General features: G+C 43.8%; 1 protein-coding gene across 1 annotated transcript in view; it reads left to right on the plus strand.

Moving 5' to 3' along the window:
• The window catches only part of LOC105907238, a 95,504-nt gene that overhangs the window by 68,083 nt on the left and 3,846 nt on the right, over positions 1-23,575 (plus strand). Inside the window, exons 35-47 of the mRNA XM_031585544.2 lie at positions 311-332; positions 8,220-8,297; positions 8,441-8,572; positions 8,730-8,873; positions 9,188-9,431; positions 9,581-9,635; positions 9,939-18,806; positions 19,142-20,116; positions 20,843-20,932; positions 21,454-21,537; positions 21,856-22,020; positions 22,814-23,002; positions 23,328-23,419. Coding sequence (XP_031441404.1) covers positions 311-332; positions 8,220-8,297; positions 8,441-8,572; positions 8,730-8,873; positions 9,188-9,431; positions 9,581-9,635; positions 9,939-18,806; positions 19,142-20,116; positions 20,843-20,932; positions 21,454-21,537; positions 21,856-22,020; positions 22,814-23,002; positions 23,328-23,419 — 11,138 coding nt within the window. The remainder of the gene's footprint in view (positions 1-310; positions 333-8,219; positions 8,298-8,440; positions 8,573-8,729; positions 8,874-9,187; positions 9,432-9,580; positions 9,636-9,938; positions 18,807-19,141; positions 20,117-20,842; positions 20,933-21,453; positions 21,538-21,855; positions 22,021-22,813; positions 23,003-23,327; positions 23,420-23,575) is intronic.

Genomic DNA, 23,575 nt, shown 5'->3' on the forward strand with positions numbered 1-23,575 from the left:
CCCTGAACTCAATGCTTGTGCGTAGTGTGAAAGCACAGTAGCTGATCAAAGTACGTTATTGATCTCTGATCAGTTTCCAAAGCTGAACAGGAAGAGCCCCCTCCATTAAGGCAATACATGTATGTAAATACTGTATGTCCATTCTGGGACACCATCCATAACAATCCATCCTATACTATTCATCCTTATGATTATATCCACAGTCAACCCCCTTTGTCGATCTCTGACTTTGAGTTCCCTGTCAATGGTTTGTGTTGAGTATGATTAGACTTTAATATTGTGTTCAACTCTTTTACCTTCCTTTTTACAGACCAACCGATCGCAAGGAAAATGTAAGATTTCAGAATGTCTCTTTTTAATTCTCAGTATTCATTTTATTGTAGACAAAAACTCAAGATATTGTAAAGAAAACTGACTGCATGATAACAATGCACTGACCCATAATCCTAAAGCATGTGTTGGTATTAGTAATAATAAATGTTTTCCAATGATGAGTGTTAACGGCTTAGGCTGCCTATATCCTAGTGGTGCATCCCTGCAGGCTAAGTGGTTGTGTAAATGCTTGAAATTCAATTTGGTGGTCAACGTATATGTAAGCATAACAAGGAGCTACAAAGAAATCAAACACTACCTCACCAGTGAAGGTTATGTGTATTCCGATGTTATTGGCCTTTTCAGTTTCTTCACTTAGCGCCAGTTTTCAAAAAGCCAATACCATGTTCATGAGCTCCAAAAGAGACTTGCATTCATGGCAGTCCCAATTAGATCCTTACAGACATTTCATGGTAATGTATACAAAACTGCAAAGCAAACTGATGTGTTGTGATCCCTGGTCCCATTCTTCCCCTTGTCTGTGAAACCTTGTGCCTCCAGTGAATATCTATTGTATTCATGTGTGAGAGCAATCGTCTCCGATTTATTCAACTTTTCACACATGAATATTTAGCCCTTTCAAATATTTTTGTTTAAATTTAACAGTGATTTCACAAATTATGCCATTAAAACAAGCATAATTCAGGCACTTCACGTTAAAAGTGATTATGCATGTACAGTATTTGGACTGGAAATCTCTACCTTCCCATAGGGTGTGAATGGTAATAAGCATGTGCACTTTGATGTGTAGACATTCAGTAGAATATGGTTTGAATATTTCACCATACTATTCAATGTCATGAGCTGTACGTTTGAGAACCTGACCTCCCCTGTCAGCAGTCTTGTGTCGTGCTTGAAACTGATGACACCTTTCACCTGAGGCTGCATGTCAGTAATACCCCTTTTGCTTTGCATGGAAATAACTTTGCTTACATATTCCGTGTGTGTGTGTGTGTGTGTGTGTGTGTGTGTGTGTGTGTGTGTGTGTGCGTGTGCGTGTGCGTATGCGTGTGCATGTGGGTGTGTGTGTGTGTGTGTGCATGTGGGTGTGTATGTGTGTGTGTGTGTGTGTGTGTGTGTGTGTGTGTGTGTGTGTGTGTGTGTGTGTGTGCGTGTGTGCATGTGGGTGTGTATGTGTGTGTGTGTGTGTGTGTACTCTATTTGTGGCTATGCCTGTGTTTGTCTGTCAGCGAAGGGAAGAAGGAGACAGTGGAGATGATGTATACATGTTCCTGTGCACGTGTATGTGTGTACTAGAATGCATGTCGAAAGTGTGTGGGCATACCTTATATTCATGTCTGCTTAACATTTACTTTTTTGCTAATCCCACTCACATTTGATTTATGCCAATTCACTGTTACTGCAATTTTTCTGATTTGCATTTGTTTTTACATTGTATTTCACAAGTTATTTATACCACAACAATTCATTTGAGTTGTCTGATGTTGATTTGGCCATTGGTCCCCTGAAAGGAAGAATCAATTCATAATTTGATTACAAGCATATATTTGTATACCTTTTTTTATTTGATACATTTTGCCATCAACCATTACGTGTCTATACAGAGGTGTACAGACTTGCATTCAACCATTTTTTTAGGCTTACTTCACTGGCTTTCTTTTTTTTTTTTGAGGAAAACATTAAACGTTTTCTTTCTCTCTCTTTCTCTGCCTCTTTCTGTCTCTTTCTTTCTTTGTAGAGAGAATTTACTTCTCGAACAATCTTGAGATGTCTGCTTACATGTTGCTTTTCCAGTGTATGTGTCCCCCGTTTCCTTGTCTTGTTGATTCCTTGTCTTTTTGTTGTCATCAATTCATGTCTCTTTTAGTTGGGCTCTTGTTTTTTGCTGTTACGCGTATGAATGTGCTGTTGTGGGTGTGTATAAGCAAGTTATTTCCTGCGTAATTCCTTTCCTATCCCGTGTTTTAAAGTTTAGTTTGAGTTTGCTTTGCGGTCATATTTGCTCCTCAAGTCCTTTCGATCCAAAAACGTCTATGCCTTGATACCTTATGCCTTCCTTCACTGTTGTTTCCTGATTGTCCTGATGTGATCCCTGAAACCTTGTACTGTTCCTGTCCTGATCACAATTTTCAAATCTCTGTTCCCTTTGATTTCAATTTTGATTTTGTTTACTCCTTAAATGTCTCTTTCAAAACGGAAGATGATGAAGAAACCTCTACTGAGACATCCACCCTGAAAACACATTTGATCAGGGACTCCCCTGCGCTTGCGAGTCCCGACTTGCTCTACGAGGTGTCAGAGATGAAACAAGACTTGATAAAAATGACCGCCATTTTGACCACGGACTCAACAGACAAATCAACTTCCCTCGAGGGGAGAGGTCTTGAAAAGGGGTTAGAGGAGTTGTCGGGCGAGCCTTTCGAGATAATGGAAAAAGTCAAAGAGGACTTGGAGAAAGTCGGCGAGATTCTTCGCAGTGGGACTTATGAGGGTGAACTGGCCGCAGCATCTGCAAGGGCAGATAGTTGCCCACCAAAACAAGATGAGGAATGGGTGCTTCTTTCAGATAGTGAAATTGAAGAGGCCAAAAAGATGTCTGTCCTCCAGCCACAAGAACCTGTCATGCGGGAGGGTCGTGCCAACCGGGGAGCTCCGAGACCAAAAGGCGTGGCAGATCTGTCGGGCATTGTCCCACACTTAACCGGTGACCCAAAGGAGTATCTCCTGGATTTGCCTGAGGCCTCTGCTAAACCATCAGAGGGAGCAAAACAAGAAAAGCTGCACAAAGGCACCAAACCGTCAGCCATCCCCACAGCAAAGAAAGATACTAAAATCCCTGTTGCAGAAGTAAAGAAACCAACTAGACGGAAAGGCCCACAAACTCACACAGAAGAGCCCAGTACTTCTGTCCCTAAAAAAGACACTGACAAGGCACATAAGGGGAGGGCTCAGGAGGGAGACAGTCATCTTAGTGCCCCTGTCTCCCAAAAGAAATCCCCTGTTTCACCTGTAGTTGAAGAGACACCAATAGGGTCCATTAAAGACAAAGTAAAAGCCCTTCAACAAAAGGTTGAGGCTGAGCAAAAACAGCGTAGGCAGCAAACTGTTAGTAAACCTACACTAGGAGGTAAGGACAGCAAACCATCCACGGCACCCAAAGAGACACCCACAGAGACACCCAAAAAACAGCAGGCCACACCCAAGTCTCCAAAATCTGAGCCAGAAAAGCTTGAAGAGACTATGTCAGTAAAAGAACTAATGGTAGCTTTTCAGACAGGGCAAGACCCTTCAAAAAGAAAGTCTGGGCTCTTTGAGCTAAAATCATCATCTAGTACTAAAACAGAAACACCACAAACAGAATCATTAGAAACACAAGCTAAGTCTGCCACCAAACAAGTTGGGTCAGGTTTTCCACTGGGACGAGAAGTATCCCTGGATTCTTTACCTCCAGATGCACAACAAAGGGATAGTGACCTTCAAATTAGCCCTAACAGAAAGCATTCAGGTGACTTTAGCTCAGAAATAAAAGCTGAACTCGAGGACAATGCTCAGTACCAGCAGTTTAAAACACCAGCCACACATAGTGCAAGCTCATCATCCGCTTTAACTGCAGGGCCCTCGATGTCTACTGTGCCTCCCCCTGAACTGAGTAAAGTCACACGTGAATTCCTGCCTGACAGTGCAATTGAGAATGGTGCGATGGAGGACAGTCCTGATAGCCTCAAACACGAGGGTGTAGCAGAGTCTCCAAGTGCCAGTCCGAGCTCTGGAGATCAACATATGAGCTCCGAGGAGAGTAACAAACACGAGGGCCTGGCTGAAACTCCACACACAAGCCCAGACAGCCCCTCTGTGTTTCTTCAAAAAAGTGACGAGCCCTTGCAGACCACAAAGAAAGGTGCCTCGGCCATCCCAGTTAAACTTGATGAGAAAACCAAGCCAGTGACACAACATCCCTCCAACGACAAGTCTGGGGCATCTGCAGAAGACTCTGCTTCTTCGGGCACAAGTGAGTCCAAGTCCACTCCAAAGGTCAAGGCAGTTCAATTTGGGGATGAAAAAGCCCCTATTGCTAAGGAGATTGTCAGTGCATCAGCCAAACCGCCAAAATCTCGAAAGCTTACAAAGATGGGTTCAGAAACCATAGAAGGTTTTCTGAGTGATGAGGAATCCCCTGATGGTCATCCAGGATCAGCTTATGCTGAAACTTTGGCCACAAGGGCACCCACACGTCAGAATAGCCTAAATCTGCCTCTCAAACATCGGGAGTCAGACTCTCTCAGCCCCGTAGCCGATGACTCTTTGACCTTTAGTCACAAAGACTCTTTAGAGACTAGTCCCAACATGGACGATAACTCTTCCCATAAAACTCCAGACTCCATTGAGCCCAGCCCAACTAAGGAATCCCCCTGTCGTGACTCCTTAGAGAGCAGCCCCATAGAGCAGAAAAACAACCTGGCTTTCCCTCCTGTGGTAGATGAACCCAGTGTGACAGCAAGGCAAGAGCTACCCTCCAAAGCCCCTGACTTCCCCCTAGACAATTTGCGTAGTAGACTCCTCAGAGACCAGGAAACCAGTGCCGAGGATGACAGTTCTGAAAAGACGTCCCAGATGGAAAGTTCGGGTAAGAGCCCCCTCTCCCCTGACACCCCAAGTTCTGAAGAGGTAAGTTATGAGGTGAACCCCAAAACCCCTGATCCCATGACCCTTTCTGTTCCCCTAAACCCACCCATTCCTGAGGAGGCAGAGGAATATGAGGCCGAGAGTGGCGAGACTCAAAGGAAATTCACACCTGAGGAAGAAATGTTTAAAATGGCTGCCAAAATAAAAACATTCGATGAAATGGATCAGGATGCGAGAGACAAAAAGGACAATACAAAAGATATCAGATCCGCTCAGTCAGCGGTAGTGTCTGAAGCAGGACATGACAGAATCAAACAGATTGGACTAGTGTCCAAAGATCAGACACCATCAGGGGATGACCCTGAGCACACTGATCCCATACTGGGCTCAGTGGTAGCTCCGTGTGTTGAACCCGATATTAAAGTACAACCTCCCTCTCCTTTTTCAGCAGGTGTAAAGGCTGAAGACGTTCACCAAAAGGACACCCACAGTGCAACGGCATCAGCCATAGCAGTTGGGGGGGGACCTCAGTCTGTCTCAGATGAAAACATCACAAAAGCTCAGGGATCTCTCCCTACCAATGCTTGCACTGAACCTCCTCAGGTAGCACAGTCCCTTGAGGTAGGAGGAGATAAAGCAGCGACTCCATCCTCATCTGAGGGGGCTGCTAATATAACAGATGAACAAAAGGAAGAGTCTTTGAGAAAATCAAGAGAAAGTAAAGATGATGATGACGACAGAGGAGTAGTAAGGGTGACAGATCTTCTTGAGCGTGACAGTGCTAAAGCACCATGCCAAGCAGAGAAAAATATAACAGATGAGGTGAAGGGTGATCACATGAAACATTCAGGGGCATCTGACGTAGGTGTAGATAGGGTGGATGCCCTCACAGCTCCCATGGTTGTTGGACAAGGGGGGGAAACATTCAAATCAGAAGTATGCATTTATGATGATACCGATGACTATGAGGAAGAGGAGGAACGTCCAAAAACTGAGTCAAAGGGGGTCACAGCAAGATCAGAAATGGACCACTGGAGCACAGTGCGGGAGGATGACGATGCGTTTGAAGCCAGGGTAAATGAAGAAGAGCAAAAAATCCTTAACCTGGCAGTGGATCGGCAATCCCAGGCAGCAACACCAGACACCAGGACACCGACAGAAGATGGAACACCTACAAGTGAACCAAATCCTTTTCTTTTTCAAGAAGGCAAGCTTTTTGAGATGACCAGAAGCGGTGCTATTGACATGACCAAAAGGAGCTATGAGGAGGAAGGTTTTGCTTTCTTTCAGTTAGGAGAACAGCCCATTGAGGAGGCAATTGCAGAGGAAGCGAGAGAAGAGGCTGCAGCAGAGCCCACTGAAACAGAGACTGAGGTTGGTATCAACTTAACCCTACAAATAAAACCAGAAGAGGAAGAGAAACCATCTACGGACACTACTGATTCTTCTCAGCCTTCTTCAGTAGACGACGATCAGGCAGGGTCTAAGTCAGATGCCTCAAAATCTAGAATCCCTATCAAAATGGGCTTGTCTATATCAACAAAAACATCAAAGACAGATGCAACCACGCCCGAGGTAGTAGAACCCAAGTTTGAAAAGGTTGCTGAGGAAACCCTTGTAGCAGTTGATCTCAGTTCCCCCGATCCTGTTATTGCCAATGTTCAGACAGCGGTCACCACAGTAACTAGATCAGTGTATTCCCAACAGGATCAAGAATCCTCTGATTCCTCCCCAGAGGATCAGCACTCAGTTATTGAAATCCCTAAAACTCCTGAAAAGCCCACCCCTTCCCCGAGTAGTGAAAAGTTATCAACGGGTCCATCCAAATCTAGCTCAGGGAAAGTAGTTGCTGCCGTAAGAAAAGACACTCCTTCAGCTGAGGGCCCAAAATCAAGAATACCAGTTAAGGCTAGCTCTGTAAAGTCTGATAGTGCATCAGAGTCATCAGTCAGGCGAGCTGAATCACTCAAGGACAAAAAGTCAAAGTTGCCATCAAAACCTGAAACTAGGAGAAAATCTGACACAGATACAGGTCCCTCCACTGGTGCCAGAATCAAGAAGTCATCCTCAACCGCGCGCTCCGTTGAGAGTGACTTGACTAAAAAGCCAACAAAAAAGGACCAGGGTCGCCCAACTAGTAATGAATCATCCACCAAACCCAAGACATTTCAGTCCAGACTGCCAGTTAGAGGCAAGCCAGTACATACATCTACACCAGTCAAAGAGACCAAAAAAGAGCATCCCCAAGAGTCTCCCAAGCAGTCATTAGAGTTTTTTGCAGAGATAAGCGACGAGGCAGCAAAAGTTGTAGAGAGATTGGCACAAGCAGAGAGGGAGAATCAGAAAGCAGAAGAGCTGGAGACGGCCTCCATGTCCGATGACGAGAGCAGCACCATAGACACCTCTGTCATAGAGGTGGATGCTTTCCCTGACATACACTTGCCACTTCCTGAAGGCGTCTTTGTCATTAGGCCGCGCTGGGATGACTCCATCGAGACGCAGATGGAAAGAATCCCAGACGATAAAGCCCAAGCCCAAAGTCAAGGTATCCCCCCTTCTCACGGGGCCCATTCTCTCTGTCTTCCGCCTCACCTCGCTAGCGCTGAAGGTCATGACCTCTCTGTCATGTAGCTAAGGCTTCAACTTTCTGTGGTTGCTTCTGTGTTGTTCTGGCTGTGTTTGTGCTTGTGTCTCTCTTCCTCTGTGTGTGTGTCTTGAAAATCTCAAGATTGATTTAAAGGCTATTTCATCCACAGTTAAATGACTGTTAGTGGTGAATCCTTTTCATTTAAAGGCTATTTCCTCCACAGTTAAATTACTGTTAGTGGTGAATCCTTTTTATTGGAGATCCAAAGTAGATCCAAAGATAGATTTTCAAGTAGATCCAAACAGGAGCAACTTTAGTCAGTACAGTACAGTACTTAAATAAACTGTATGGGCGTTTTATGATGAATTATTACTACATGGTTTAGGACTAATCTTATATTAGTGCCATTAAATGATTACCTCACACGGCCTGCTATATTGAAATAGACAGGAAGGTTGACATGGTTGATGTTTTAACGAGCAACAGTGGAGGTACACCATGTGTAGATACAGGAGAAAACCAGTAAAAAAGTTCAAATCTGTGTACAAGGGATTTTTTCCTGACCTACTTGAATTGAAAATGGTGCGCACATTTCCTTCCATCCCCATAGTAGGTGTAACTGTTTAGCTTTTTTGATATGGGCCTTCGTTGACGGCTGTTTTGATGGCATTTTCAGTAGATCTACAGGAGGAGGCAGAGAGGAAAGAGTCACGGTTGGCAGTCATTGCCGACCACCTTGGCTTCAGCTGGACGGGTAAGCGAACATTGAAGGCACTACTAATTACTGTATACAAACGTGTTGGCATATACAGCATGTGGATTACATTTCCCAGGGGGTCAAGCATTTTTGAACATCTCAGCAGTTTACAATGTTTGTTTTCATTCTCATTTGTGCAGAATTGGCCCGTGAGTTGGAGTTTAGTGAAGAGCACATTCATCAAATAAGAACTGAGAACCCAAATTCACTTCAAGACCAAAGTCACGCCCTAATTAGATATTGGACTGAAAGGGAGAGCAAGAATGCTACAGGTATGCTGGTAGTATTAGCAAGTACTGCCAATTAGTGTTTAGTGATACTCAATGTCTTTACAAATAATATAGAAATACATTTATTCTATATTATATTTTATTATATTATGCAATTATGCTTTACATTGCAATTACACTGTTAATATTCATGTTACAGAGACCGTTTTGATCAAGAAACTAACCAAGATAAATCGTATGGACATTGTGCATCTCATCGAAACAAAGATTATCAAGTCCAGTACGGAGTCATCACACACCTATGCAGAAATAGAGCATACCATATCACTTGATCACAGTGAAGGTAAATAATAGGAAACATGTAGACCTAAATGTACATCTACTTATCTATTCAAGCATTCAACATTCAACATCTTATCTACAGAATTGAATCTGAATCTTTCCCATGCATTTTCATGTGGCCTACATAACAAATGATCACTCATTTTCATATTTTCCATAACACTTTTTTATAATACATAATAATAATGCAATTATAATATATATATATATATATATATATATATATATATATACAGAAAGCAAAGAGTTTCAGTTTATTTTCTTATACTGTGTGGTATAGAAGACTAAAAAGGCTATATAAATCTCTTTGTAAAGGATTCTCTGCCCTCCATGAAGACATTGACAGTCCAAGGCCAGGGAGACGGACGGAGGCTGCCATGCTGAAACCAGGGTCTGGTCTGCAGCCCCCAGTGGTGTCGACTGAGGATCTCTCTTCCAGCCTGTCCTCTCTTCATGACGCATCAGCACGGGCAGACGCTGACGTATCCGTGACAGACCTCCTGAGACACACGCAGAAAGAGAAAGTGCAAGCCGACCTGAAAACAGACCAAGACGCTCTGTAAGTAACTAAAACTGTTAGTTGGACAGTTTGTTACCCCTCCATATAAGATGTAGAATGGTTTCCCAGTGTCATAGTTTTTCTCTGTAAATGGAATACAATATATAAAGATATCTAATGGTGGAGTACTATTTCTGCTTTCTTCATAGGGAATTTGGAGTTACAACAATGCCTGGATCTGGACACCTAGGCACTGTCAAATGTGTAAGTCCTTTGTTCACTCTGTACAAAGCTGTTCCCTGGAGGCTGCAATCTCATGTTCTCGATCCAGTCTATAAAGGAGCAGCTGTCTCCCAACACTCTACCCCAGAGCCTTCCCCCACAGCTGTAGATGCTCCTCAGGAGTTAGGTGCAGAGTTAGGTGCAGAGTCAGGTGCAACAGCAGGTGTGCCGAATCTAGCCTCAACCACTCCTGAAGGCCAATGTCATGATTCAACCAAATCTCGGCATCTGAGCCATAAGTATAAAGGTGTCACTGTCACTGATTTTGAAGACACCCTGTTGGAGTCCGAAAACGCTGAGACAGACTTCAGTGAACTGTCCAAGTACCTGAGAGATGATATTGTGCCAGGCTTTGTTTCTACCACCGTGATCACCATGACCCCACCATCCAGTGAGAACCCGTCCAGTCAAGTTCCAGCACGGTCATCACATGAAGCCACTACAGAGGCAGTCAGTTCCCAAGTCACTGAGAGGGAGGTTTACACCAAACAGCACATTGAGGAGATTTCAGAGAGATTCTACAAAGTCCTTTATGGCACTGAATTTGAGTTCATCAGCAAGGATGAACTGGAGGAAATAAATGTTCCACAGTCAGAGAAAGACAGGAAAGAGGAAGTGAATGAAGATAAATGTATGTCGTTAATTCCAGGTGAGGAAGGCAAAGCCCTCACTGCCATCAATGAATATGCAAGTGAGTTGTCATCCTCATCTCATGAGAGTGATGTCAGTGACCTAGTAATTGTGACACCAGAGATCCAAGTTAAACCTGCAAGCCCACCTGAATCTGTAGTGGAGAATGAGCCACAAGTTTACTCACTGCAAGCAACATCCTCTTCCATGGAGTTGCCCACAATTTGTCTGGTTGATGTGGATGAATCGCCAGAAATGCTTTCTACAGTGTATCAGATGTCAAGTGATGAGATGGCTGAGCAATCAGTTCCCAAACAAATTGATTATAGATCAGTGTCACCTACCCCACCAGGTGCGGCATTCAGATATGAAGTATCAATACCCATAACCCAGCAGAAACCTACAATCACTGTAACAGAAACAGCTGAAAATTATAGAGCTCTGATAGAGCTTATAACATCATACACAGAATCTGAAAACACTGCTGACTTTGAAATATCTTTGCCAGAGGAAAGAACATCTTCACCCGAATTGGTAGTGTCGTTTGACGAGAACAGGCCACTCTCCCCCGATTCCCCCATACCTGACTATAGACGAGAATCCCTTGGCTCGGTCTCACTTCCTTATTACAGAACCTCTTCACCTGAGTCTGTGACATCACTTACCAGTGAGAGTCAACTTACAGCTGACTCTCCCATACCTGACTTCAGGCCACCTACCCCTCTACCTCCAGTGATTGACTATGATTTATCAGACTTAACTGCATGCTTTGCAGAGTCTGGTCAGTTCTTTTCAGCAGGACTGAGTATACAGTCAGATTCTGAGCTCAGGGTGGGAGCTTCTCATTTGATGGTGCCTGACACATTAAGACCTGTTTCACCAGGGTCTTTTCTTGACTGGCGATCAGTGACACCAGACTCATTTCTTTTTGAGACTCAGGAAATAACATCCTCTCCTGAGCTAAGCACAGATAGCACAGAGTACAGACCAATGTCCCCAGAGGACTACATGTCTGGAGTAAGGCCATCATCCCCAGAATCCATAATATCTATAAATGAATATACCAGACTGCCTCCAGACTCACCAGTGCCTCATTTTGCTGTGACAGTGCATGAATTCATCAGTGCAGTTGATGGTGAAAGGTCAGGAACACCAGAATCAACAGAATCAGAGTGGGAGTGGGAACTAGTGGCACCCTCAGCATTAGATTTGGTAGGTAGACCCTCCTCACCAGAATCAAATGTTTCCATCAATGAACACCGGCAGTTATCCCCAGACTCACCTATTCCCCAGTTCGAAGTATCACTTTTGGAATACTCAGAGACGCAGTATAGGTTGTCTCCTTTGTCTCCTGATTCACTGACCTCGGAGGCAGATGAAAACGAGCCATGGACCGTCCTCACCTTTGCCTCTGAACAAAGACCCGAGTCACCTGTGTCAATCACCTCTGTTAATGAACTCAGATCCCCCTTACCTGACTCCCCGATTCCAGAAATTAGACAGCACCTCCCTGAATCTGGCTCATACGATGAACGATCTTTTGGATCACCTGTGTCTGTATCATCTGACACTCCTCATTTCTTTGCCGCTGTCCCCAAAGCAGAATCACCAGTAGTAGCCGACTCTAAACCGACTTTGGTATCTTCGCCAGAGTTGCTTGAATGTAGTCCTGTGCAGTTAGAACTGGTCTGTGCAATAAGAGAACCCCCAAAGAAGAAATATGACACAGGTTTAACTGTAACATCTGAAAAGACTGTAACAGAGGAGTCAACCAAACCAGGTACTGTGCAAAGTCCCACTCCACAAACACGAAAGAAGGGAACTAAAAAAGGTTCAAAGACTAAATCCGTAACTACACCTGAGATGGTGGAATCTAAAACAGCAGATAAAGATGAAGTAACACATGAAACAGAAGCAACAAAAGAAACAGTAGTCATAGAAAAAGATAAACACTTAGAAGTTGCTGGACATAGTGAAATCAGTAAAACAGATGCTGATACAAAATCAGTAGACTCTTCAGAATCGGAAAATCGTGAAGAGCCATCATCAACTACATCAACTGCATCTGAGCTAACAATACGCAAATATACCAGATTGGTGCCTGAATTCGAACTTGTTTATAAAGCAGTTCTTCCAGATTACATAGCTCATGTGTATGACCCACAATATAAAGGAGAGACATTTTGTGATAAAACTGGTACTTTCGAAGTAACTGGGCACAGACTAGAGATTGACTACAGAGAGTTCTCTGAAGCACTCTCTGTATCACAGGCTAGTGCACTTCAAACTCGACCAGGTATGGCAGACAACAATGAAGGGGTGTCCCCTCTAGGTAATAATGTATCTTCACTGGCTTCAAAACCTGACTTTAAGTCTCAAAGGCCTGAATCCCCTGAGCTGGTAGAGTCAGAACTGGAAAAAGAGAGAGGTTTATCACCCGATTCAATACCTGAGTATAGGCCAGTCTCTCCCAAATCAGCTATGCAAATGCTATCAGATCCCAGAACCTCATCACCTGAATCAGAAACATCACTGAATGAGTCCTTATCGGCAGACTCACCCATACCACAGTTCCCTTCCTACGTTGATTCAGCCGCTTTCTTAGCAGGGTACAGATCAGAATCACCTGAATCAGAATTGTCTGATGCAGAAATTGAACTATTTGTAACTTCCAGGGTTTCTGATCAAAGACCTTCATCTCCAGAGTCAGTCGCATCTGTAAATGACCACAGACCCCTCTCGCCTGAATCACCCATTCCAGAGTACTCACATCATCTGCATTTTGAAATGTCAGTTTCCCTGCTGGCACATAGGTCGTCTTCTCCCGAATCAGACATCTCAGACATAGACTATGAACTACAGCTCGGAGAGGGATTAGACCCTCAGAAAAGGCCAGAATCCCCTGAATCGATTGTGTCAGAAACAGAGGACCGAAATCTGTCCCCAGACTCTATACCAGAGTATAGACCTCTCTCACCAGACTTGGCCATGGTGATGAGAGATCCCAGAGCATCGTCTCCAGAATCAGTGGCATCCCTTGATGAGTTTAAGGCATTATCACCAGACTCACCCATACCTCAGTATTCACTCTCATTCTTTGAGCCAAACTTTAGCACAAGGCAAAGATCTACATCTCCAGAGTCTGTAGACTCTGATATAGAGTATGCCCTCACTGAGTTTATTCTCATGGCCACTGAAGAAAGACCTTCATCACCAGAATCTGCAGGATCTGTAAATGAACACAGACAACTGTCCCCAGATTCACCAGTACCTGAATTTGCACCAACAATATATGAGTCCACAATGGGAAGATACAGGTCATCTTCCCCTGGGTCAATGTCGTCCTTTTCTCTTGGCTCAGACATCTCAGAAACAGAGTATGAGCCATTGCTGTCTGAGTTCCTCATGAGAACATCCTCAGCAGACTCTGATGCTTCAGTCAATGAGTTCAAAGAGCTATCGCCAGACTCCCCCATACCACAGTATATGCAGCCATTCTTTGATTTTGCAGGATATCCTGTGGGCTCAAGATCACAGTCACCACAGTCTGTGGGATCTGATTTAGAATATGGATTTTCTGACTTCCTTCTTATGGCTACAGAAGAGAGACCCTCATCTCCAGACTCCATAGCATCTGTAAATGACAGCAGAGCACTCTCTCCAGATTCACCCATTCCAGAGTTTACACGGTTACTGCTAGACATCATTGCACCATCGACAGGGTACAGGTCATGCACACCAGTATCTTATATATCAGATGAGGAATATGCACCGTTGTTTTCTGAGCTCCATGAGTTGGAGCAAAGACCTGAATCTCCTGAATCTATCACGTCAGAGCTTGAGGACAGATCCCTTTCACCAGATTCAATACCAGAGTACATACCAATGTCCCCAGATTCAGCCATGGTGATGACTGATATCAGATGCTCTTCACCAGAATCAGTGGCATCACTTAATGAGTTTAAGGCATTATCACCAGACTCACCCATACCACAGTATTCACTCTCATTCTTTGAGCCAAACTTTAGCACAGGGCAGAGATCTACATCTCCAGAGTCTGTAGACTCTGATATAGAGTATGCCCTCACTGAGTTTATTCTCATGGCCACTGAAGAGAGACCTTCATCACCAGAATCTGCAGGATCAGTAAATGAACACAGACAACTGTCCCCAGATTCACCAGTACCTGAATTTGCACCAACCATATATGAGTGCACAATGGGAAGATACAGGTCATCTTCCCCTGGGTCAATGTCATCCTTTTCTCTTGGCTCAGACATCTCAGAGACAGAGTATGAGCCATTGCTCTCTGAGTTCCTCATGAGAACAGAGTCAGCAGACTCTGATGCTTCAGTCAATGAGTTCAAAGCGCTATCGCCCGACTCCCCGATACCACAGTATTCACTCTCATTTTTTGAAACAACATTTGCGACAGAACAACGATCAGTAACCCCAGAATCAGTAATGTCTGACCTAGACTGTGAGTCATTAGACCTTGACACTTTAGAATCTCTCTACAGACCCTCTTCCCCAGAGTCAACTCTTTCTTTTAGTGAAAACAGACCGTTAAGCCCTGATTCCCCAATTCCTAAATTCTCTTCACCATTACCACCCTATTATTCTGTTGCCTTATATGGGTATAGATCCTCTTCACCAGATTCCTTGTCATCAGAAACAGAATATGAATCAGCACTATCTGATATCTTTGATTATGAAAACAGGCCTGAGTCACCAGCGTCAATAGAGTCGGAGCTTGAGGACAGATCCCTTTCACCAGATTCAATACCAGAGTACATACCAATGTCACCAGATTCAGCCATGATGATGACTGATATCAGATGCTCTTCACCAGAATCAGTGGCATCACTTAATGAGTTTAAGGCATTATCACCAGACTCACCCATACCACAGTATTCACTCTCATTCTTTGAGCCAAACTTTAGCACAGGGCAGAGATCTACATCTCCAGAGTCTGTAGACTCTGATATAGAGTATGCCCTCACTGAGTTTATTCTCATGGCCACTGAAGAGAGACCTTCATCACCAGAATCTGCAGGATCAGTAAATGAACACAGACAACTGTCCCCAGATTCACCAGTACCTGAATTTGCACCAACCATATATGAGTGCACAATGGGAAGATACAGGTCATCTTCCCCTGGGTCAATGTCATCCTTTTCTCTTGGCTCAGACATCTCAGAGACAGAGTATGAGCCATTGCTCTCTGAGTTCCTCATGAGAACAGAGTCAGCAGACTCTGATGCTTCAGTCAATGAGTTCAAAGCGCTATCGCCCGACTCCCCGATACCACAGTATTCACTCTCATTTTTTGAAACAACATTTGCGACAGAACAACGATCAGTAACCCCAGAATCAGTAATGTCTGACCTAGACTGTGAGTCATTAGACCTTGACACTTTAGAATCTCTCTACAGACCCTCTTCCCCAGAGTCAACTCTTTCTTTTAGTGAAAACAGACCGTTAAGCCCTGATTCCCCAATTCCTAAATTCTCTTCACCATTACCACCCTATTATTCTGTTGCCTTATATGGGTATAGATCCTCTTCACCAGATTCCTTGTCATCAGAAACAGAATATGAATCAGCACTATCTGATATCTTTGATTATGAAAACAGGCCTGAGTCACCAGCGTCAATAGAGTCGGAGCTTGAGGACAGATCCCTTTCACCAGATTCAATACCAGAGTACATACCAATGTCACCAGATTCAGCCATGATGATGACTGATATCAGATGCTCTTCACCAGAATCAGTGGCATCACTTAATGAGTTTAAGGCATTATCACCAGACTCACCCATACCACAGTATTCACTCTCATTCTTTGAGCCAAACTTTAGCACAGGGCAGAGATCTACATCTCCAGAGTCTGTAGACTCTGATATAGAGTATGCCCTCACTGAGTTTATTCTCATGGCAACTGAAGAGAGACCTTCATCACCAGAATCTGCAGGATCAGTAAATGAACTCAGACAACTGTCCCCAGATTCACCAGTACCTGAATTTGCACCAACAATATATGAGTGCACAATGGGAAGATACAGGTCATCTTCCCCTGGGTCAATGTCATCCTTTTCTCTTGGCTCAGACATCTCAGAGACAGAGTATGAGCCATTGCTCTCTGAGTTCCTCATGAGAACAGAGTCAGCAGAGTCTGGTGCTTCAGTCAATGAGTTCAAAGCGCTATCGCCAGACTCCCCGATACCACAGTATTCACTCTCATTTTTTGAAACAACATTTGTGACAGAACAACGATCACTAACCCCAGAATCAGTAATGTCTGACCTAGACTGTGAGTCATTGGACCTTGACACTTTAGAATCTCTCTACAGACCCTCTTCCCCAGAGTCAACTCTATCTTTTAGTGAAAACAGACCGTTAAGCCCTGATTCCCCAATTCCTGAATTCTCTTCACCTTTACCACCCTATTATTCTGTTGCCTTATATGGGTATAGATCCTCTTCACCAGATTCCTTGTCATCAGAAACAGAATATGAATCAGCACTTTCTGATATCTTTGATTATGAAAACAGGCCTGAGTCACCAGCGTCAATAGAGACTGAGGCTGAGGACAGACCTTTGTCACCTGACTCTATACCAGAGCATAGGCCCATCTCCCCAGATTCAGCAATAACAGAAGTTCGAGCAGCTTCACCAGAATCCACATCATCGCTAAATGAGTTTAAATCGCTATCACCAGACTCCCCTGTACCACAATATTATCAGTTATTCTTTGAGTCTACATCAACCCATAGGTCAGACACTCCTGAATCTTTAGCGTCAGATATAGATTTTGAGGTTTGCGATCCTTACATCGTAGCAAGTGGTTACAGGCCATCCTCCCCAGAGTCAACAACATCCATATGTGATAACAGACCCCTAACACCTGATTCCCCTGTCCCCGGATTTGGGCAGTCTTTGCCTGACTATCAAATAGCACTGAAAGGACACAGATCATCCTCACCTGAATCCATAACTTCAGACATAGAGTTTGACCAAACAACAGAATTACCATTGTCTGAATACAGACCTAAATCACCAGATTCAGTGGCATCAACAGATGCACTAGTCTCTCAAATCACACCTGAACCTGATTTAACAACCTCTGAAGGGATTATCCAAGAGAATAGACCCATGGATTTACCAACTAGTATACTTTCCAAGCAAACACCAAAGAGAAGTCAAATGCTTACTCAATCATCATATGAATCCATTTGTGTTGTCCCTGAGTATAGATTTGTACATAAGGCAGTTCCAGTTAACCTAATGTCCCCAGTGTTTGACCCCCAGTACAAAGGAGAAACTTTCATGCCCAAACCCGGTGTTTTTGAGTGTATAGGCAGTAGGATTGAGACGCGTCACCATTCGTCCACTGAGCAAAGACTTGCTGAAGATTTTAATGATGAGCATTACTTCTCATCCAGATTGACCATCTCTGAAACATCAGGTTCTTTGACAACAGTGAGTGAGTTCACATCTCTGTCGCCTGACTCAGAATATGATCGCTCATCGCCTGACTCTACCATGTTAATGTATGCAAGTAGAACATCATCCCCTGGGTCAGTGATTTCGGTAGATGAACATAGACCATTGTCTCCTGATTCTCCTATCTCCGGGCACACAGTTGCATTACCAAATACCTCAGTACAACCTTTAGAAAGCAGAGCATCATCTCTAGAGTCGATATCCTCATTAAACGAGAACAAACAACTCTCTCCTGACTCGCCAATCCCTCAGTATAGACCCCTATCACCAGTACATGTCAGTGAATTTGAAGCAAGTTACAAACCTGAACGGAAGACAAATACATCCATAGCAACTGAAACCAAGGAAGAGTATGGTTACCAGGATGATTTGTCATGGCCACCTCATGAATTCAGATCATTTTCACCCAGTCCTCAGGACTCAGAGTCCGACTCTAGATCCTTATCACCTCAGACATCTCCATTTGAAACTGTGTTCCGATGTCCTTCACCTGAGGCTGCTGTTGAACATGGTTGGCCCCTGTCCCAGTATTCAATGGAATTTGAGGAAGAAGTAGGCCGTCCCTCGTCACCTGAGTCCATAGTGTCTTACACACAACAAGATCATAAGCAGAGTCAAATTGTATCGCTTGCTGAGGACAAAAAAGAGGTTATCAAGACCTCAACTGTAACTGAGACTCAGCCACTGGGTCACTTGACATCTGAGGAAAGTAGAGGACAGTATGAGCATATTTTCCAGTCCCCTGACATATCTGACGACAAAAAAATGGATATCCATCAGCCATGTCTGCTATCACTTGATAGCTCACTAAAGCCAAAACAGGTTGAGGAGATGGTCACAAAGCCTAAAGCACCAAGTGAGAGGAAAAAGAAGAAGATGAAGGCTGAACAAAAGGAAGTTGGTCAGAAAGATGAGACTGCTGGCCAAGAGTCTGCAGAGTTACAAGCCCAGGACTTAGGAAGAGATGAAGTCTCACCTCAAGGAGCTTCCGAATTTAAAGTCCAAGAGCCTCAGGAGGGGGTAAGAGCTCAAGCATGTCCGTGGTGCTCCGTCGCTCTTCATGGTGTGGAGGTGTGAAATAATGCTCGAAAGAAGATACACCTTTGTTTTTTGGACTTGCTAACCCTGGAGTAATCACAAGGAATGTGTGTGTGAATCTAATTTAGATGTTGGATTATAAGAGTGCATGGATAATATTTGGTTCCATGAGATCTGATTGAATTTCAATACACAAATACTAACACAGTGCACGGTTCTGCAGGCACGATATTAGGAGTTGTGTTGATGGTGACAAATGGTTTTATGTGATTATCTGTTTGAACGTGGTTTGAAGTTACTTTTACATTTCTTTTCAGGTTGAGAAAGCTCAATACTCAAAGGGGTTAGATTTGGATCGTACTCTCATTTGTGAAAGTGATTCAACCATTTTAGATCAGAGAGTGTCAGTATCGTCTGGTCCCAGCAAAGCTACTCACGAAGAGGTGAAAACATTCCACCAATTTGAGTTCTCATTTTCACCGCCTCTGCAGTTTTTTAAGGATGATTCATTAAAAACCCATAGAGCAATCACACCCAATTTACAAGAATCCCCTCTGCAAAACACCCTCACATCCGAGTCCTCGTACTTCATCATGCCTTCCCCCAGAAGCAGTGACTTGTTTTCACCAATGTCCAGTGACAGACTTGTACCACCGGACTACCATGCCGTGGTTTCAGACTATGGGCAGAGACCATCAGAGCACAGCCAGGTGTCCCCTGCTGATCTGAGTCCAGTGTCTCCTGTGTTTAGTGACTCGTCATTGGATGTAGGGCTGTCAACTGATGCTGCCTCCGAAGGAATGGTTGCCACAGCTGAAACAGGTTTCAGGCAGGCCCTCTCTGAATTTGAGAAAACTCTGGCATTATGCGATCCAAATAAGGGAAACCGAAGGCACCCTGCAACTCAGCAACGCCTGGTTCACACTGACAGCATCAAAAGTGAGGGCTCTGAGGGCTCAGAATTTTTTGATTGCAAACAAGCTTTCTCTGATGCCTCTGAGCCTGAGCAAGAGGCAGAGGCTCTGAGGGCTGATATACCCTTCCACATCGAGTCACTCCCTGGAACTCCCAGCTTTGACTTCCTATCCAGCCAATATTACTCCAAGAGTGGCAGGAGACCTGTATCAATGGGCAGTGATGAACTTGAATTGCCCATTGTTCTAGAACCTGAAGAGATGTATGAGTGTGATGAAGAGGGAGAACTGGATTATGAGTACGCAGGTACTGTAGCCGAGGAGCTTCCCCCGAGAAAAGGGGATTATTATGATGACGATGAGGATTCCCTGGGCAGGGTAAGTGTGCATGAGTGCACCCTTGGCTTGTGCCCTGGCTTCCTCCAAAGAGACATTTACCTGAGCTGAACCTGCATTTGCAGTCCACCGACTGCTAACACCAACTTAGCAGCATGGGATGCAATAAGCCTTGGGGCTCATTTTAAAGTAATGCATGGGCGTAACTTGTGTGTGCAGTGTGCAGTTACAGAACTGCAGTGTGGTGGGGGTGTTATAATCCTTATAACGTTACAGCGGTATATGTAGGAGTTAACTCTGAATTTGCTGATAAATCCACAAGGCGTGAAGGACTTTGATGAAGTGGTTTGTTGTTTCATATGCGTTTAATGATGTGTGTCATACCTACTTTAGTACCAGGCTGAAGCATGGACTTTGATGAACCATTGTGCCTTCTTTCCATCTTCATCGACATCAATGAATCCATGTTTCATAATCAGTCATAATTCGTATAACACAATAGTATTTTGCAAAAGTTAAACCAGATATTAAACCAACAGAACAAAGGAGATAGTACATTATATTAAGAGGTTCACATTTAGCATTCACAACGCCTACTACTCCCACACACACATCTGAAAGAGAAAAGAAGGAACAAACCAAACGAATGCTGTGCTTGTGGTTGGATGCCTGTAGCTGAACAAACTAGCCCTGCTAATACAACACGCTCTGCTATCGAGCGCAATAAAACCTCTAAGCAAAACCCAGTAATGTTTCTGACACCTCCAGGAGATAGCAGAGGAGCTAGGTTTGCTGTCCGATAGTTCAGAGGAGGAAATTCTGACCACGAGAGTGGTCCGACGCAGAGTTATAATACAGGTACAGGATTGGGATGTGTGTGGGTTGATTAGGTCCTGCAGCCTGATTTTGTGTGGTGTGTGTTTAATGGGCTAATAGAGACACGGGTGGGTTTTTTTTTAGCTTTTTTTTAGTTTTGTCTTTGTTGCCACTCTCCTTGGTTTAATGTCCGTGTTTCTAAAGCGGTTATTAACTATGAAGGAAATGCATTTTCCATAGGCCAGGACAGGGGCAACAAATGCTGGTACTCCATTTCCACTTATTATTTTCTGGCTTTACACTGTAAAAACTGAAATGTGAGAAGTATTCTAATTATGACATTTGGTTCAAATAGACTCAACCAACCCATGTATAGAAATTGTTCAGAATATTAAGATGTTATCCTGGTTTTTACAGTGTAGGCCTATTGTGCATCCCATATCCCATTCGTTATGTCACTATGGACTGCTATGACAAAAGGTATAATTGCGGGTTAGATGGTTTCCTCTCAGACTTTGTCAGTGTTTTGTGAAGGATGACTGAGTTGTATGTTTGTCCTGCAGGGTGACGAGATGCCAGAGATTCCTCCCCAGTCCGTGACCGAGGAGCAGTACACTGATGAACATGGAAACCTGGTGGTGAAGAAGGTAAACATGTTCTTATGAATGCACCTGTAAATAAATATGCTCCACAAATGAAGGTGGGAATAACACTGCTTGCTGCTTTCATCATACGGCAATGATACATGATGAACACAGTTACATTTGTCTGTGTGTGAAGTATCTCAGAGGACTCTATATTTAGCATGATTGGCATGCCATTGAACAAGGGGACACAATACTCCTGCCCTCCAACATCGGACTTCCAACCCACCCTGGGTTAGGATGTAAATTGCAACATTTACCTTCATGACACTTAAAACGGCTGTAGATTGTCCTAAAGTGATGTTCACCTGTTTACCTTAGATCACAAGGAAAGTGATTTGTAAGTACACGTCTTCTGATGGAGTGGAGCGGGAGGATGTGACAATTGAGGGATCACCGCAGGAGAACATCACCGTGGACGATGCGGACGGCTTCTCCAAAGTGGTGAAGAGGACAGTGATACGGAGTGAGGGAGACCAGACAGAGGTGAGTGTCACAGTTAGTCTCCACCATTAAAGCTCCTCTCCTGGCATTAATTAACCCCCTACATAGTTTCATAGAAAAGAAACCCTCATGGCATGAAAATGGCTTGGATATAACTCTATACCTTTGCCTTATGTAGTATTCGCAGTGCTATGCATATGCAAATTAGCTACACCTGGCTTCTCCTCTGATAGCTCTCGTTTTGACGTAGCCTTATCTTAATGACATGTAAATCCTCACCCCCCGGAAATTGACAGGATTGATTCCTTAGGTATGTGAAGTATGAAACTCAGGCTGTCTGATTCTGTGTTTTTGAGACGGCCATTGGTACACTGCAGTTCCAAGGTGGAAATACTTAGCCATGGTGTTGACTACTTAATTCGCTCATAATATGTCGTGTATTATATAAAATAACACCATATGGATATTAGCAAGGTTGAAAACATGCTTTTCACTGGGTCTTTAGGAATGAGACTGGGAATGTGCTTCAGCTACATAAATGTGTTCAGTTGAGAGTTACCAGAGTGGCTTTCAGCTGCTAAATTGTCAGTTTAAATCTTTCCAGACTTATCCAAGGCCAGAGAGTTAAAGTAATTTATTCATGGTATTTTATTTAAGCCATTAGAGTATGCTAATCTTCAATAAATATGGGATATCCGCTGGCTCAGTGTATGTATAAACTGTCTGAAAAGTAGACAACTCTGTAAACGCATAATTGATTGATAATTGAGCGTAATTGATTTAAAAGACCAAAAAGAGGCCAAACCAATTTACCGTGCATGTCATCTACCCGCAGGTGACCGTCGCTGAGCCGCCATCACCGGGAGCAGCCACAGCCTCAGATTTCGAGGCAGAGCATGTCCACGGGCGGAAGGTCAGCCGGGTTGTGAAGACTATGGTGGTGAAGGGCGAGCGCATGGAGAAGCAGATCGGTGACCCCTCGCTGGCGGCAGATCTACCCTCGGCCAGAGACGACTTTGAAAAGGTCGGTGGCTAAATGTCATTGCGCTGTATGTGTTTTAATATATACCAGTTGCCCTTCGTCTAAATCATATGGCATTGGAGGTCAGTGATTTTTGATGAATGTGCTGATAATATCTCTCTCTCTCCCTCTCCCTACTCTTATTTATATATTTATATGTATATATATTTACATATATACATACACTCTCTCTATATATATACAGTATATATATACACACACTCTATTCCATGTAAAGTTCAATTGATTTGATTGAATTGATAAAAAATGTCTTTAAGAGTTGAGATCATGAGAGGTGCCCATTTCTGTTCTTTTCTGCTGCCTCTAGGCGTTGAGTTTCGCTGGGGGCTTTGGAAGAGTGCTTATGCCTCATTTAGTAGAAAAGGAGGTTGTGAAGGAAGATGGATCGGTGGTGAAAAGGTCCGGTGGCCCTTTGCCCTGAAGCATGACTCACCAATAGTGATACCACGTTTGGCCAGTGTGTGGCGTGTTTTAGAGCATGGTGTGGGATGACACACCTGTGGCATTGACATACAGGAGATTACCTACTTTCTGGTTTCCTCACTAATGGTCCTC

This window comes from Clupea harengus, chromosome 18 (assembly GCF_900700415.2).
Source record: "Clupea harengus chromosome 18, Ch_v2.0.2, whole genome shotgun sequence".
NCBI lineage: Eukaryota > Metazoa > Chordata > Actinopteri > Clupeiformes > Clupeidae > Clupea > Clupea harengus.